Here is an 18,353-nt window from a genome sequence, read left to right on the forward strand (position 1 = left end):
TAATCCCATTCATGAAAACTTCCCTCAGGACCTAATGCCCTCCCCAAAGTTTCCACCTCTTAATACTATAGCCTTGGGGAGTAGGATGTCAGTATGTGAATTTTTTGGGGGGGACACAAAAATTCAGACCATAGCACAATTCATTAATTAATTTAGAACTCATGAAATTAAGAGAAATTAGGAACAAAAATAATACAAAATTATCAGAAAGGAAACCTACAGAGTTTGAAAATGTAACTAATAATGTTTCATTCTGTATTAGTAACATGTTACTGTCATTTATTCTGTAGAGAAAATGTTATTCTCGTTTATACTGTAGAAATATATACTACAGTATATATTTAATCATATTGAATACATTCAATGTATTACACAAGTATTAAATGTATTACACAAATATTTAATATGATTCTCAGCTAGAGAATGAGAAGCTTGCATCTTTAGATCAAAGATGAAGCAAACAGAAAAGTTTCCTGTTGTGTGCAGTTTTAGATTTTCTTGCCTCATGGCTTCATGGCAGGTTGGAGATTTTCAACCCCTATTTGTAACATCTTAAACCCATCATAGTGGACTTGGAAATAATATGCATACATCATACTTGTCCTGTATATAATTAGAATTTTTACTGGGATGGAACTTTTCAAGTACCTCCTTTGAGAATTTCCAGGAATTATTATTAACCTTTTCTTCCTGCAAAGATAACTTAAAATTGAGTTTTTGAAACTCTAAATCAGGAAATAATAACAATTATGATGTAAAATTTTCTCTCCATTTCTGCTTTTTTATGTACAATATTAATTAATCATTTTTACACTGTAATTTTTCCAGATATTTCGGTCAGCCTGTTAGCCGTCGTTGTCAGCTTTTGTGGACTGGCCTTGTTGGTTGTCTCACTTTTTGTCTTCTGGAAGCTGTGTTGGCCATGCTGGAAAAGCAAGCCTGTGACTTCCAATGTCAGTACCCTTCCACAGAGCATTTCAAGTGCTCCTACTGAAGTTCTTGAGACTGAAGAGAAAAAAGAAATTAAGGAAAATGAAAAGCCAGCCGTAAAAGCGATTGAGCCCGCAATAAAAATCAGCCACACTTCCCCTGACATACCAGCAGAAGTCCAAACTGCTTTAAAAGAACATTTAATTAAACATGCACGTGTGCAAAGACAAATTACTGAACCTACATCATCATCCCGGTAAGGAAAAATTAAATATATAAAACTCTCTCTCTCTCTCTCTCTCTGTGTGTGTGTGTGTGTGTGTGTGTGTGTGTGTGTGTGTATGTGTGTGTGATTTTGTAAGAGAGAAAAATTTAGTTGGGAGAAAAGAAAAGAGAAACAGGATAAATGGGAAAGACATAGGAAATAGACAAAAAAAAAAAAAAAAAAAAAAGAAAGAGGAGGACAGAGTATATAAGGGCATAGAGAGAAACTAAAGACAAAGGAGCCAAACAGGGAGCAGGACCATGAAAGGAGCTTAGCAGAATGTGCGGTCTCAGTAAAATCTTGTAACTACAGATTATTATTAAACTCCTTTCCTTGAAATATCATTAGTTGATAGCTGCTACTTGTAGTCTTTCAACTTCATTTAGTTCAACCAATAAATATTGAGAAAGCCATTTGAAATGTATATCGTGGAGGCTCTACACAATCAGAAATTATCTAGAATTTCGCAATCACAACTAACCTTTTCAACCTTAAAAAACATAAAAATTAGATTGTACATATCCAATATTTTCTAAGAGGAAAAACAACTACAACACACATTCAGGGTTTTGCTAGAACTTTGATATCATTTCACCTGCCTGTGACTTTCCTTGTTTATATGGGTGGTTAGGAAAGCAAGAAGAAGAAAATAATTTTGAGCACTTGCAATTTTGCCACTATGCCAAGGCACCCTTCCTAATAATCCTTCACCAATCTGCATGAAGTATTATTAATTATCCCCATTACATGTGAGTTAACTGAAACCCAAAGAGAGTTTAAAACTGGCCTGAAGTCATGCAGCTGGGAAGAGTAAGAATTCAAATTTATCCAGATGGATGAATGCATACGAAGCATAAACGCCAAGGGGATGTAGTTTTCCTGCAATTAAGTATGTTGGTTATTAAGCATGCTTAGGGTAGGTAGTTTGAAGGTTGAAGAGTAAGAGCATGTTTCTGTTCATTCTACTCAATTAAAAATCTGGAATTGTATATGATTATCATGAATTACTAAAGTCATGATTTGAATCTGTTTAGCCTTGGGATGAATTCCTTGCAGAAAATTTGATTATTTATAGTTCTCAAAAACCCTCATCTACATTAATTACTTCATGATACTAGAAATTACCTTTATAGAGAGAGGAAGAGGAAATTGTTGAGTTTATTATGTAGTTCACTTGAACCCAGAGATCGAGGGTACATTATTATAAATCAGATTATTCAGCTCTAATGCCAACTTTTCACCAAGATGTAGCCAAAATCAAACCTGCATCCACAGGCACGCGCGCGCGCGCACACACACACACACACACACACACACAGACACACAGACACACACACACACACAGAATTTAACTTTAATACTTTGTTTCCTCACCTTGTTGGTATGCCTTAGCTCCAGTCTGTTAGGATGCCTTTTAATTTGGCTCAGACACATCATACCCTTTCAAGTTTTACTTGTCTCTATATTTAAATAGCATCCTGATGAGCCTAGAAGTTAGAAGCATTGCTGGAAACTCCCACATTTCTCAGGTTCTCGTCTCCCTTTTCAAATGCCTGGACATTTTGCCCCATCAGCCTGTCAGGCAACCAAACAAACCAGCTGGCATTTGTATATTTCTTCATTCCTAATATTCTTCTAGTGTCATCTTCATTGATTGTTTATTCATCCAATAACCTTATTCAACATATATTTGATCCTGGGTATAGTCAGTGTATCCTACACACTCTGAAAACTAAGGCTCTGTGACAATTTATGTAAATTTATAAAATAAATATGAGGAATTGCAAGTGCCAGCTATGTGATGGAGAATGTGGAATTAGCACATTGAGACATTATTTCCAGCTAAGGCATGGAGAAGAGCCGCTAAGCGGGGTCAAAGGAAACCGGAAATTCATGTAAGTGGCATTTGGGAGAGGATGTGCATCCTAGATGGAAACATTTTATGTAAAAAATCATAGAGTAGGAAGTTTTGCTAAGAAGACAACAGGTAAGGTACTTTGATCAAAAAACAGAGTCAAGTGAAGGAATAATGGAAGACAAAATCAGCTGAAATTGAAGTATAAAAAGACCTTGAAAGCATGGCCAACATGTTCAGAGTGTGTCTTGTCAAAAAATATTTGTAGCAGAAGAGTTCTGTGGATAAGTGTTATGTTTTAGGAAAATTCACTTGGCAACACTTTATAAGACGTACTGTAGGAAAGGCATCTACTTTGTAATTACTTTTTATTATATTGAATCATAATAAAAATCAGGAAATAGAAAACAACAATGAGAAGAAACATAAGAACATGTGTAAAGGGAAATCTAAGATCTCTTGTAAAAAAGAAAAAAACATCAAGTGGCACTTCAGTAATTCCATGTCTAGTCCAACTCTTTTAAAAGTCATTCAAGGCTGTTAGTTACAGTATTACAGTATGATTATACCAAGCTACCATTAGCATTTTGGTTCCATATACACCCACATATGGAGTTCTATGCTGCTTTCTTAGGCAGAAAATCTGCCGCATTCACTTCTGTATTGCTTTTTGATGCCTTAACAAAGCACTGTAGGAACTCAAGGTGAATTTACTGAATTAAAAGAATCAATAAATGAATTCAATGATCTCCTCTTGTTTATCCCACTCATCTTCCATGATTGCTCACTAGAAGAGTGCTTGGTCTTTTTGTCCTCCTAAAGACCTGACCCTCTTTGCCTCTGCTTTTGTTCATACTGCTTTCCTTGTGTGGAATAACAACCTCATTTTTATGTAGTGTAAGATCCTTAAGGAAAATGCATCTGAGAGTCCACTTTCTCTGCCCAATTATAACTATTATACTTTATTATTTAAAGCTGTAATTACAATCTAGCAATCATTTTGTGTCTTAATATTGAGCTCCAGCTGTTTCTAAATTAGATGCTAAATTTTCAGAGAACAAGGATGTGTAACTACTTTTATACCCTCCTAATTTCCAGCACTGTGTAGGCACATAAGTGTCAATTGAATGCTTTTCATTAATTGATCATCCTCCACTTCATTTTGCCTTTTTAAAGACATCATCTTTGAAAAGCACACCAAATGATGAGTGGTGAGATAACACCGTGTTCATATTATAAAGAGGTTAATGATACTATTCTCACAGGGATGAGAATGAGAACCAATTTTCTGTGCATTTATTAATGGTACAAAGATGAAGTGAATAGTAACTGGCAAAATAATAATTAATTTGTGGAGGATGAGGAACTATATAGATTTACCACCTTTATGGCTCTTAAGTACCATTGAAAATAATTAGGAACCATAATAGCAGAGCCAAGTAAACATGAAACAAAAGCAGGAAAATGTATATAGGAAGAAATCTGACTTATATGTTCTGATGGATTTACAATATTTACAATTAGCTATGGTTGATTAGAAGAATAATGCTTAAAATCATCAAGCACAGTATCCAAAAGAATGTTTAATGTACATTATTATAAGAAAAATAAAGAATTATGTAAAAAATACATAAGATGAGATTGCATAGTTATCTTTACTGTAAAAATGTTTTTAAGAAGTTAAATTTCTGTGAAAAGATAGAAAAAACTGAAAATTTCCAGCACAGTGTAGGCACATCAGTGTCAATTGAATGCTTTTGATTCTTTTACAGTTCTAAAACACTGTAAAGAATGAAAAATGAGATATTACACAAAGGGGGAGTTTAAAAGATGTATGCAGCTAGGGTGTCAAGGAGCAACACTTGCTCAGAACAATGGAAAGACTTGAGATCTGTCTCCCTGAAATAGAAATTCATGAAACATGCTTTGCAGGAACTTGAGGTGGTTAAATAACCCCCTTCATGAAAGACATATATTATGTATATACACTTGCTTCTTCTCTGAAAAGAGATGACTCTTTGAACCAAAGCCAGAGTCACACTCTTACAAAATTACTGAAATTTGAAGTTTGTTTTCTGGCACTTATAAATATTGTCTTATACACAAACACTAATTTGGCTCTTTGTTGTTGTTGTTTTGATACAGGGTCTCACTCTCTTGCCTTGGCAGGAGTGCAGGGGCATGATCATAGCTCTCTGCAGCCTACGCTTCCAGGTTCAAGTGATCCTCTTGCCTCAGCCTCCCAGGTTGCCAGAACTATGGGCATGCACCACCAAGCCCAGCTAATTTTTTTAAATTTTTTTGTAGAGATGAGGTCTCAAAATGTTGCCTACCGGGTCTTGAATTTCTGACCTCAAGCAATCCTCTCACCTCAGCCTCCTAGTCTTCTATATAATATGAATAATGCTTGGAAAGTTTTATTTTATTAGTCACAGAAATCTTAGGGTAAATTATTTTCATACAAACTCCAACAGATGTTTTCTTAGTTCCTAGCAAATGTTTATGATGAAATACACTAAAAGTTGAGTAATGCTTAGTCTTTGTCATTATAAAGACCACAATTTAGAAGAAAATCTTGGAGAGTGGAAGACAAGTCTGAAAACAGGTAATTTCAGTACACTATTTGCAGTAACTTAAAGGAGATGCGGAGGCACAAAAGAAGCATCATCAAGAATGGTACATGAACCCAGTTGGAGGACTATGACTATTGTTCTCCAAAACCTAGCTGAGCTCACCAGGAGATAAGCTCTTGATAGTCAGAAGCATATTACAAAGTAAGGGAAGGCTTAAAATTGCCCACTGAGCTTAGAAATTCAGACCTAGAATCATGGTCAAATGACCTCCTAGGAATCAAGTAATACTAACAAATAAGTGCTTAGATTTATTATTTTGACCCGCTGTTATTGAGAAATTTTAATGTTTATGGCTTCGGTCTATATTTACTTCTTTTCTTTTAATATAATGTGTTATGTTCTGAGAACAGTATCTGTAACTCAAAAGCTATGAAGAAATATTTACCAATCTAATTACTTCATATGCATTCATTTAAATATATGCTATATGAAAAGCAATTGCTTATCTTTTTTATGATATTGATAACCTTTTTTAAATGTGGAGAGAGATCAAGGTATTTGGAGCATAACTATTGCCTGTAAATTATTTGAACAGAAAAACGATACATTACTGAAATGGATTTTAGCCATCCCTTTAAATAATTGAGAAGGAAACCAGTTGTTTTATTAGTTATTATTATTATTCAATTGTTATTTAGTCACATAGCTACATTTTTCAGAGAAAAATATATTCTTTATTCAACAATATTTATTGAACACTTATTCTGTCATAGATATTTTTCTTGAAATTTGATACACATTAGGCACAAAACTGGCAAAAGTCCCCCCCACACACACACATTCTTACAAATTATATGACATGTTACAAGATAGTAAGTCCTATGAAAAATAATAGCACAAAATAAAGGAATTGGAAGGTCTGAATGGGAGGCGTTGTTACAATTTTAAACATTGTAGTCAGAATAGTTCTTGGTGAGAAGGTATATTGAGCAAAGACTAAAAGTGGTAGATAAGTGGACCTTGAGGAGTCTGGTAGGGTTTTTCATTTAGAGGAGGCAGGTGCTACAAAAGCCCAGAAGCTAGAACCTGTGCTATGTATTCCCACCCAGAGAAATTTAGGAACAAAAGCAGAGGTAGTGGGGCTACATTATTTTTGGCTTTTACTTTGAGTAATATGGGAAGCCACTGGAGGGTTTTAAGTTAAAGGAGTGGCATGACCTTGTTTTAAAAGATTATTCTACCTGCTGTATTGAAAATAAACATTGAGGAAGGCACAAGGATAGAAGCAGAAAGACCACTAAGGAGACTCTAATCCAGGCCAGAGATGATAGTGTTTCAGACCACAGCAGTGTTAGTTAATGATGTTCGGGAGAACTTGTGACCAAATTGTGGACAATGGGCTCAGGTTGCTCCCCGATAGGATGTGTTCCTCCAGGCACTTGGTCCCTCACGCACCCAAGAATTGGGGAGAGGACTCCACTGGACATGGTGAGCTTATTCAAGTAAATATCAGACCTGAAAGAGTTTTGCAGAAAGCGTTTTATTTATGCAGAGAGAGAAAAAGAAATAGAGTGAGCGAACGCTCACACTATCATGGGAGGGGATCCAGACATGGAGTCTGCACAGATGAGACAGAAGAGGACTTTTAACCTGGGAGTTATTCCCACCTCATTTGAGTTTTTTATCCTATGAAAGCAGTTCATCTAAGCTTCTGCTGGAGTGATTGATCTTTGATTTCTGACATCTGATTTGTTATTTGGCCCACAGCCATCCCAGAGCTTTTCACAGCCTTTTCTAAACAAAGGAAGCTTACCTGGGCAGTCTATCTTCCTTAGCTTGTGCAAAAGTTAAACAAAGATGTCTAAGCTCCTGGATAGAGATGTGAAAGAAGGCAGATTGGACATGTTGCTAAGAAGTTCTTGCCTTTGAAACCATGCCCTTTGTGGACCCGGGAAGAAAAGTTAATTACATTCCCTCAGACTGACTGGATATATTTTGAGAGTGTAAGAAACAGACTGTTGTAATAGATGAGCTGGGGCATGTGAGTGAAATAGGAATAGTCAAAAATAACTTGAAGATTTTGGTCTGAGCATCTGGGAAAATCAAGTTGAGACAAATGAAACCATAAATGGAATGAGTTTCAGAGGCAAAAAGAGGATATTTGGACCTGTAGTATTTAAGGGTTCTATTAGAAATCTTAAGTGGACATGTTAAGTAGGCAGCTAGGTAATGACTCTAGAACTCTGAAGTGGATCTGTGATATGTATATACATTTGGGGTCCTCAGCATGTAGATTATGTCCTAAGCTGGCAGATGATATCATCAAATAGTTTATATGGGAAAGAGAAGAACAACAATAAAATTCTGAGTGATGAGGGATCAGAAACAGCCAAGTGGACTAAGAAGCAGAGGCTAGTAAAGTAGGAGGGAAGCCCAGAGGATGGAACCTGGAAGCCAAGTGAGGAGAGTAAGTAATCTCCCAGGAGGGAGTAGCTGTCAGGTGCCTGTGCTAAGGCTAGGTGGGATGAAGATTATGAATGGAACCATGAATTTAGCAATGTGGGCAGGGACATAGTTCACGTTTTTAAGAGCGATTGTGGTACAGTATATGAAAGGATGGTTAGAGTAAGTTTAAATAGAATTTAGATAGTGAATATACTGTCTTCAACTCTCAAAAAGTTTTGCTGCAAACATGTTAGAGAAACAGAGCAGCACAGTGAGAGGAAGCTGGGTGAGTACAAAGTTCTTTTAACTTTACCTCCCAACTCAGACAACCGTTCCAACTCAGCAAAACCCCCAATCCATTGATTCGGTCATGATGTCATAATTCCTATATCCTTGATATTTTTTTTCTTATTTACTCAGTTTCAATTCCATGGTCAATCAGAGTCACTCTTGCATACATCCTCAATTCTTTTGTTGCTTTCTACTGTATTTGCAGGGCAAAACCACAGCCCTAGCCAAATTCATTGCTTGTGTCATCTCTACACTTGCACAGGTGCAAGTGAACATGAATGGAAAATATAAACAACTCCCATGGATCCACTTGAAATTCATGACCACATTCTCCATTTAGCTAGCTAATGCTACACAGCAGTCTGTTTCCCCTCTCAATCTTTTGAGATTCACAAGACTATTGTGTTAGTACATTTTCTGTTGGTCATAGCAGAATATCAGAAGCTGGATAATTTATAAAGAAAATTTATTTCTTACAAGTTAAAAAGCTTTGAAGTCCCTGGTTGAAGGGCCACATTTGGCGAGTGTCTTCTTGCTGGTAAGGACTCTCTGCAGAGTCCCAAGGTGGTGCAGAACTTCTCATGGCAAAGGGGCAGAGTGTGCTAACATGCTAGCTTATTTCGCTCTCTCTTCCTTTTCTTATAAACCTAGCAGCTCCACTCCCATGATCATCCATGAATCCATTAATTCATTAATCCATTGGATTTAATCTATTCATGAGGGCAGAGTCCTCGTGCCCTGGTCATGTCTTATAATACAGGCTCTGCCTCTCAGTACTGCCACATCAGGGATTACGTTTCAATGTGAGTTTTGGAGGGAACATTCAAACCACACCAACTCTTTATACCTTCTCATTTTTTTTTCAAACTTTGGTCACCTTCTTCCTTATTCTCAGTTTCAGTTAGTGACCTTACTTCCCACTTTACTAAGAAAATTGAAGCAAATGGGGATCTAACTGAACATATGATGAGAGTTTCTGATGCAGATTTTAATATTAAAATAGATAAAATTCTTTTAAACATTTAATTATTTATTAAATAAACAGAAAGCTGCTAAAGGTATTTACTCTTCTTTGATTTCTCAAGCAATATCTAAGGTTAATTTAATAGATGGTAAAGACATTGAAAATCAGAGCAGGAGGATATAGGTTTCCCATTAGATCCTGAGATGTGAAGTCAGAGATTCTTTTTAGCCCAGGGTGGTGGTCCAGGGCATGCTCACATAGAAATGACTTTGTGCCATCTCTATGGAAGGAAACCTAGATTTGAGCTTGTCAAAACTAGAGAGTTTATTATGACATTTGCACTTCCCCTCCTTGTGTCCTGAATTCTAATAATAATAACTAATGCCAATATGAAAAAGGATAGTTGGGAAAGCCATATATCATTTAATCTTCTCAAAAATTGTAAAGGAACCATTTTATAAATGAGAAAAATAAAGCTCTAACAAATTAAGTGATTCACCTAAATTTTCCCTCACAACATAGGGAAGCTGGAACCAAACTATAGTCAGAGTCCAGTCCAACACTTTTTCTTCCTCATCTCTTTGTAAAAATCTTTAAACACTTTCTTCTGATAGGTGGGAAGAATTTGCTCATATTCCTGTGAATTTCCAGGACTCTACCCACATGTCAACAAGAGCAGCTCTGTCTTTACATAGTCAACTTCTGGCCTCAGATTTTATTGGAAGAAAAGGATCTATTACTAGTAAATATTTGAAAGTGACCATATTAAAACATGATATTCCTCTGCCATCAAGTAATATTGAGTATATCTAGCTACCCTCATTGTTCCAGGTAAGGTAGGGAAAGTTTTTCCTTCTCTGGGAGAGTGCTTGGACAGTGCTAGGTTTGAAGGATAAGATGGAATTTATGTTGGTGCAAAAGCAATTGCAGTTTTTGCCCTTCCTTTCAACAGGTTTGAAGGATAAGAACGGGGTTAGTAACAGTCAAATGACTTGCACAGTGATTGGTTGAATATTTGTGTGAGACTATATTGCCACTAATCACTGTCATCCTAAAAGAGGGAAAAAAAAGCAAGAAGAAAAAGATCTGTGTTGTCATGGCAATAGTTTAACACTGTAATAATTAAAGCCTGTCTTAACTGACTAGCTAAACTGTGACTTAAAATATGTACTATTTACCCTATAATTAGGACACTGACTTACTAGAACAAAAATGTTACTACTTTTTTATTCTCATAAGGAACTTTACAGCTGCAAAATTATAATCAGAGTCATAAAGAAGAAATTGGCACAGAGGAGAGAAAATTAAAATTTTATAATCTTGAAAAGCATAAAGGAGTGTGAAATAATAGAATAAATCTATTAAAAAATAAGGAATTAACTTCCTAGAGGTTTTGCTCCCAAAAATCAAGTTTCTTGCATAATTGAAAGTGATTTTAGCAAGAATATTAGGTTCTCTATTCAATAAAATATTCTAAATATCTTAAGAATATTGAATATGCAAACTAGATTATACTAGACCCTTTTAATATTTCACAGCCATATATACCATGTGTATTCCTTTTTATATTCTTTTTATTTTCATAAATTCTCTCTGCCCTATCCTAACCCTAATTTAAGCTCCCAATTCTTCAAATCTGGGGTAGATTCAAGGTCAAAGTACATTTTATGTCATGCCTAATGTATTAGAATGGCATATATCTGAAGAAACAAATCACTTCAAGATTTAAGCTAGCAAAGACTTTTACGTGTATACTCACTTAGATACAGAAACTGAAGTATTGCGTCATGAAGTCAGTATAGTTTCAATTAGGGACTAATTCTCTCACCCGAGATAAAGTAGTTCTAGTATGTTTCTTTATATAGTAACAATTTTCCAATTATAGTCAAATTTTAAAATAGTCATTTTTAATACATGATATAGCACAAATTGCTTTACAAATTTTACTTTGTTGCTATTTTCAAAATACATGCCATTTCTAATAAAATGTATCATAACTATAAACTTGATAAGACTTTTGTATGCAATGTCTGATCACAATTTCATTTACAAATTAAACATTTGTGCTCCCTTCCAAGTTTTGATAACAAGTCAAAGAAGTTGAAAGCACCTGTAAAAACAGATCTCAAGCTGTTTTAACCAAATGAACTTTGGATCTTTGTGGATTACATAATTATTTTATATATAATATTTAAGTTGAAAACATAAAATGATACTTTAATATTTTATATGGTTATTTAGTCAAATAATTTATTTTTGAAGTAAATTAATCAAATAGGATAACCATTAATATGGCAGTGTGTATAGCATGGTGGTTAAGGGTGTGGCCAGTAGACCCAGACTGCCTCAGTGAAATTTTAATTTTAGCACTTGCCTAGCATCATGCCTTTGAATACATTACTCACTTCTCTGTGCCTCAGTGACCTCACTTGTGACCATAATAGTCAGTACCTAATTGGATTACCTGAGGCTCGGTTGAGTTTATAAAGAATTTACACCTATACCTGCAACATTGTAAGTACTCCTATGTTAGCTTTTATGGGCAAAATCTGAAGAGTAAGGGCATCCTAACTTTTTATTGTGAAAATATTGCAGTGCATACTTATTTTTTCCTGCTTATTATTATTATTTTTTATTTACTTCCAAAGTGTATTATTTTTTCATATTCTAATTCTTGGCATAGTTTAACACTAGTCTGATATTGAAATATCATTTTTCCATAATCCTTCTCCTTTTATCCATGTAATTCTCTATGACAGCATGCTAAAAGCTTCTCATTTCTGAGGGTGAAGCTAAGCAGAATGTTTCAAAAATGCTGCAGTTTACTTTCACCTGTGACACCCTTCCACCACTTTACTAGTCTGATTTTCAATATATGTACTGAACAATAGATCCTTTAAACAAATGTTTGAGAAGTCTGTGACTAGCACAGCAGAAACAAGCAGAGCTACTTATACTCTCACAGCTCATTTCGGTTTGCCTTCCTCATCTGTATGAAAGGTGACCATAGAAAGAGGTTGAATTACTTTCAGTACTTTCAGTACGGCCCTAAGCACTTCTTAAGGTGTTGTTTGAATTACTGCTCAATAGTTCAGTCCAGCTAAAGAAAATAAGCAAATTACATGTAAGAGAATGAACTTGGCAACACCTTAGATTATAATTTTGATTTTAACAAATTCTATTTTATGAATACAGATACTATTGATGCTGCCTTGTAAATATTTAGGCTCATAAAATTATTGAAGAACTATAGAATGACAGAGAATCACAGAATAAACTTAAGGCTAGAAAACACTTAATGCTTTCTACCTCAAGTGAGATGCTAGACGTGAGGCAGAAATCTCACTTGAGGCAGAAATATTTTTCTTCAACATCTAAACTTTGCTCTACATTTCCAGGTTGAGGAAGTTCACTACTTCACTGTGTTGGATAGCTTGAGATGATTTTAAATGTTTCTTTATATTAAGCTAACATTTATCTTCCTGCACCTTCCATCAATTCTTAAATGCTGTCATGACAGTCCTTCTGCCATTAGAAGAGAGCCAGCCTTAATCCATCTTTACCCTGTTCTTCAACTGCTTCAGCTTTCTAGGTCAACATCCTCAGCTCCTTGTCACTACTTCTCAAATGGTATTGTGCCCAAGCATCTCACTTCTGGGTGGTCACTAATTTGTAAACTCTATGAAAACAATCTTCCCATGCCTGTAATCCCAGAACTTGGGGAAGCAAGATGGGCAGATCACTTAAGGTCAGGAGTTCGAGACCAACCTGGCCAACATGGTGAAACCGCGTCTCTACTGAAAATACAAAAATTTGCCAGGCCTGGTGGCAGGAGCCTCCAATCTCAGCTACTCAGGAGGCTGAGGCAGGAAAATCACTTGAACCTGGGAGGCCGAGGTTGCAATGAACCGAGATAGCACCATTGCACTCCAGCCTGGATGACAGAGTAAGAACCTATCCCAAAAAGAAAAAAAAATAAATTTTCATGTGTGTATCAGTGAATTAAATATTAATCATGCAGTGTCATCCATATTACTTAGTGCTGTAACAGGTGTAGACCTGCTGCAATAGACAACAGAAGTGAATAAAGTATTTTGAAATGAGTGTTCTCAGGGTTTACTGACTGGATATTAAGTGTAAGACAGAGCTGGAAGGAAAAAAGTCAGCTGAAGGTAACTTAGAGAAAGCAAAGTATATGATGATGGTAAGGGTCTGGACTCCATAGCAATGGAAAAGGACTGGAATGAATAACTATATGAGACCTTTCAAAGGAAAAGCAACAAGATTTAGAAAATTGGGTAAATCCTATGGGTAAAGGGAGAATGACTCAAAGCATACTTCATGCTTGGAAGCATGAGTGACTGATAAAAATGTTAGTGCTATTGTCAGACATCGTGAGAGAAAAAATGGATTTGTGAACAAAAGAGAGAAGATGATGAGTGCTTGTGTTTGGGGTAAAATTAAGACATCTGTTTAGAAATCTTCCATAGGAATTTAGAGATATGGAACTAGAACTTTATGTAGCTGGGACTTATCAGAGGAACCATCGGATTCAAGACAATAATTATAGTCCAAGAACTGATGATTAGTCTGATGGACAGACTGAGGACAAATGTACCAAAAGCCCTGAGCCTAAGCTTTTAGGAGCTGTGTAGGTTGGCACAGTTCATGCCAGAATGCATGGAGGAAGTATAAAAGAAGCAGATCTTTCATCCAAGTCACATTTAGAAGACATTAGTAAGCTTATATATTTAATATTCTGGAAACGTTGACTAGATGAGTAGTCATAGTGACTATAGGAAATTCAGTCTGAGTTTTAGAAAAACTTGTTATATTGGACTCAAATTCTAAAATTCTGCATTTGTTTTTATCCTTAGAGTTTCTGAAGACCACATCTTGTTAAAAAAAAGAAAATGTACTCATTTTGGCTGTCACAACTAAATATTCTTTTTAGAAGTAACTATTCATTTAGTTAGATTAAGAATCAGAAATAACCATTATAAGAATATGTGGACTTATAATATGATTTTCATTTTAATACTATAGTCACTAAAACGTGAAATTCATGAGACCCAAATATCCAGATGAAAAGAAACTACCATCTGAATGATTTTGTCCATATAATGCTTACATTTAGATATACCAAGATGATTGATAACAGTCACAATTTTACATGGAATATTGAACTTTGTTGCTAATCGTATTTCATTAGAATTGTCTTTAATTATGCATTTGTGATTGAGAGTACAAAATTCCAAAAGCATATAAAAATTAACATTTGCCAGCCAGGTATGGCTCACACATGTTATCCCGGAACTTTAGGAGACTGAGGTGGGAGGATTGCATGAGCCCAAAAGTTCAACACCAGCCTGGACAACATAGTAAGACTCTGTCTCTACAAAACATTTAAAAATTATCTGGGGAGATATAGTGGCCTGTAGTCTGAGCTACTCAGGAGACTGAGGCTAGAGAATGGCTTGATCTCAGGAGTTTTAAGCTACAGTGAGCTCTAACAGCACCACTGTACTCCAGCTGGGTGACAGAACAAGACCCTGTCTCAAAAAAAGACAAAAAAGAACATTTAAGTGTTTCTGGAATTTTAAGAGACTTTTTCTTTGAATATTGTACTTCTTTATTTTTTTTCAAAAGTAGCTCTTTGAGTGTGTGTGTGTGTGTGTGTGTGTGTGTGTGTGTGTGTGTGTTTAAGTAGATATAGATATCTTTTCACTATTCTGGGGGTAGGGGAGAGTTTATATACCACTGTATAACATTGTCATCAAAATGATCTCCCTCAATGATTTTGTGTGTATGTGTGTGTTCAGCCACAATTCCTTCCGAAGACACCTGCCAAGGCAAATGCAGGTTTCCAGTGTTGATTTTAGCATGGGCACAGAAGCCGTTTTACAAAGAGGAGAAACAACAACCAGCATTGGGAGGATAAAGCCAGAACTCTACAAACAGAAATCAGTTGACTCTGAGGGCAACCAAAAAGAAGATGTCAAAACCTGTGGGAAACTTAACTTTACCCTCCAGTATGATTATGAAAATGAACTTCTGGTTGTTAAAATTATCAAAGCCTTAGATCTCCCTGCTAAAGACTTCACGGGAACTTCTGACCCTTATGTGAAGATGTATCTTCTTCCTGATAGGAAAAAGAAATTTCAGACCCGTGTGCACAGAAAGACTTTAAATCCTCTATTTGATGAAACTTTTCAGTTTCCTGTAGGATATGATCAACTAAGCAACCGAAAACTACATTTCAGTGTGTATGATTTTGACAGATTTTCTAGACATGACATGATTGGGGAAGTGATTCTTGATAATTTGTTTGAAGTCTCTGATCTCTCCAGGGAAGCCACAGTGTGGAAAGATATTCATTGTGCTACCACAGTAAGTAGTAATTCAACCAATGTTTTTTATTTGACCTACAATTATATATGACTAATTATTACCCAGATTGTCAGAATAAGTCTTACAGAGTTATGTAATTTATGCCTCAGATCCTGCAAAGGTAGGATTTCATTACTACCAATTATAATTCAGGTACCTAATGCTATATTGGAAACCCTAGTGATTGTGTAAATTTAAAAAAACAGCTCTTATAAACTAGTAGAACTGGTAGACTATGTCTCCTTTCAAATATTTGTCTGTAACCTATCTCCAGCAACCAGTTTCCTCATAGTTAGTATTGACTTTCATTATTTAAGATAATTTTCTTAATTTCATTATTTTAGAAATTATTTCACTGTTTAAGAATAATGACTTTATTATTTAAGATAATCCATCAGATCAAACCTAAAATGTACTTTGATGGTGTGGAAAAGGTCTTTGGAAAAGTCCTTGGTATGATCTGAAACAACTCATTATTTCAGAAGCTTTCATAGAATGCACACAATTACGATATACGAAATGATCAGTGATTAAGAAACAATTATTGTTTACAATGAAACTTTTCTTTATTACAAACTACTTTTTATGATTATAAAATAATACCAACTTTTAGTATTGAAAATTTTAAAAACATAAAAACACATAGCATAACATTAAATTATATATAATATTATATATAATATTTTGGCATATTGCTTTCCAATTCTTTGCCATTCATATTGTAAAATAATAAGACCATACTAAGTTTAAATTTTTTCTCCAATTTCCTTTCATTCTATTATTTGTTGTAGTGCATGATGGTGAAATACGTGATCCATTTATTTATCCATTTTCTTACTGTTAGACACCTAAGTTAGGCATAAATTTTGTTATATGAAAAATTGTGTTCTTTTTTCATTAATCTGGTTTTTTTTTCAAGATTACTTGTCCAGCATACAATTATAGAAGTAGAATTAGATAACTCATCTCTTAAGTTACACTGCACATTTTAGTTTATTAGTTTTTAAATGGGGACATTTAATTTTTTACCATCAGTTTGTTTTTATGTATTTATCATCTTTTGTTTGAGTTGTATCAAAATTTATAAGTTTAGAATGTTGAAGTTTTGAAGAGAGAGACAAGGGATTATTTAAAACATAAGCAAACTTTTTTTTATTCAGAAATAGCTCCTTTTGTGTTTTCCAATTATGAATGTTTTACTAATTACAATCAGTATGTGGGATAATTATATTGTCATTATATGGATAAATTAATTTAAAAATTTATGCTTCCAGTTTAATATTGTATTTTATCATTATAGCATTTTTAGTTGTTGGATTTTGGTGTTGTGATATCTATTAGGGAACAAAGAATAAATTTGGGAAGTGGATCGTATTTCAAATGCACAGTGGGGCTCTTTTGATTTCACATTTGTGTTTATTTTATTACCTATATTCCCATAGGCAAAATATGATGAATAGTGATTTTTATTGTATTTTAAAATAACACCTTCTAGAATACAAATGCAAATGGAAATTGTTAGATTATTTCTCTTGATTCCTCAATCTTATTACTACTTTTTATTTATTCAACAAATATTTATTGAGTACCTATTTATCTTTGGCATGCTCTAAGTACTAGTTGCAACAAACAAATTTCTATCAAAAAACTGGAGTATGTTTTGTACATATATTCAGGTTCAGAGGTAAATAATATGCAAGTGAAGTCTAAAAATTAGTATAATTGACTAGGAGATTGGCAGTGGATTTTTTTGATGATTAATTCATTGTTGTATTCTTTTATTATTATTATTATTACTTTCTTTTTGAGACAGTGTTTCGCTCTTGTTACCCAGGCTGGAATACAGTGGCATGATCTTGGCTCACCGCAACCTCTGCCTCCTGAGTTCAGGCAATTCTCCTGCCTCAGCCTCCTGAGTAGCTGGGATTACAGGCATGCGCCACCATGCCCAGCTAATTTTTTGTATTTTTAGTAGAGATGGGGTTTCACCATGTTGACCAGGATAGTCTTGATCTCTTGACCTCGTGATCCACCCAGGATTTCTCTTCAGATCGCATAAATCTTTCGTCTTTTTTATTATTATTATACTTTAATTTCTGGGGTACATGTGCAGATCGTGCAGGGTTTTGTTTTTTTTTAACATTCATACGTTTTCCAAACTGGTTCTACTTAGGAAAAAGTAGGAGTTCCTTATGGAAACTTTAGTGTCTCACTGCTAATAATATTTATTCATTGTTTGGTAAATATTAATGAATTACTTAAATTTCTTTCCAACTCTCCCATATGTCTTGTATATTAGTTTCTTAATTCTGCTGTAAAAATTACCACAAATTTAGCCTCTTAACACCAACATTTTATAGTTTCATTAGAAATCTGAAATGGATCGTACTAACTTATAAAATGAAGGTGGTTGGCAGAGATGCATTCCTTTCTGGAGGCTCTTGGAGAGGCCCATTTTCTTGCCTTTTCCTGATTCAAGAGGCCATAGACATTAATTCCCTTATATTGGGCCCAAGTGTAATCTAGGAAAATCTTCCCATCTCAAAGTCCATAATCTTAATCACATCCACAAAGTCTCTTTTGCCATTTAAGTAACATTATTCACAGATTCCAGGAATTAAGACATGGCCATCTTTGGGG

The 18,353-nt window shown here is 34.9% G+C and overlaps 1 protein-coding gene across 1 annotated transcript in view; it reads left to right on the top strand.

The window, feature by feature from the left end:
* SYT10 (synaptotagmin 10) overlaps positions 1-18,353 on the top strand; it is a 62,833-nt gene that overhangs the window by 12,563 nt on the left and 31,917 nt on the right. Inside the window, exons 2-3 of the mRNA XM_002752372.6 lie at positions 829-1,186; positions 15,146-15,713. Of these exons, the coding sequence (XP_002752418.1) occupies positions 829-1,186; positions 15,146-15,713 (926 nt within the window). The remainder of the gene's footprint in view (positions 1-828; positions 1,187-15,145; positions 15,714-18,353) is intronic.

This window comes from Callithrix jacchus, chromosome 9 (assembly GCF_049354715.1).
Source record: "Callithrix jacchus isolate 240 chromosome 9, calJac240_pri, whole genome shotgun sequence".
Taxonomy (NCBI): Eukaryota; Metazoa; Chordata; class Mammalia; order Primates; family Cebidae; genus Callithrix; species Callithrix jacchus.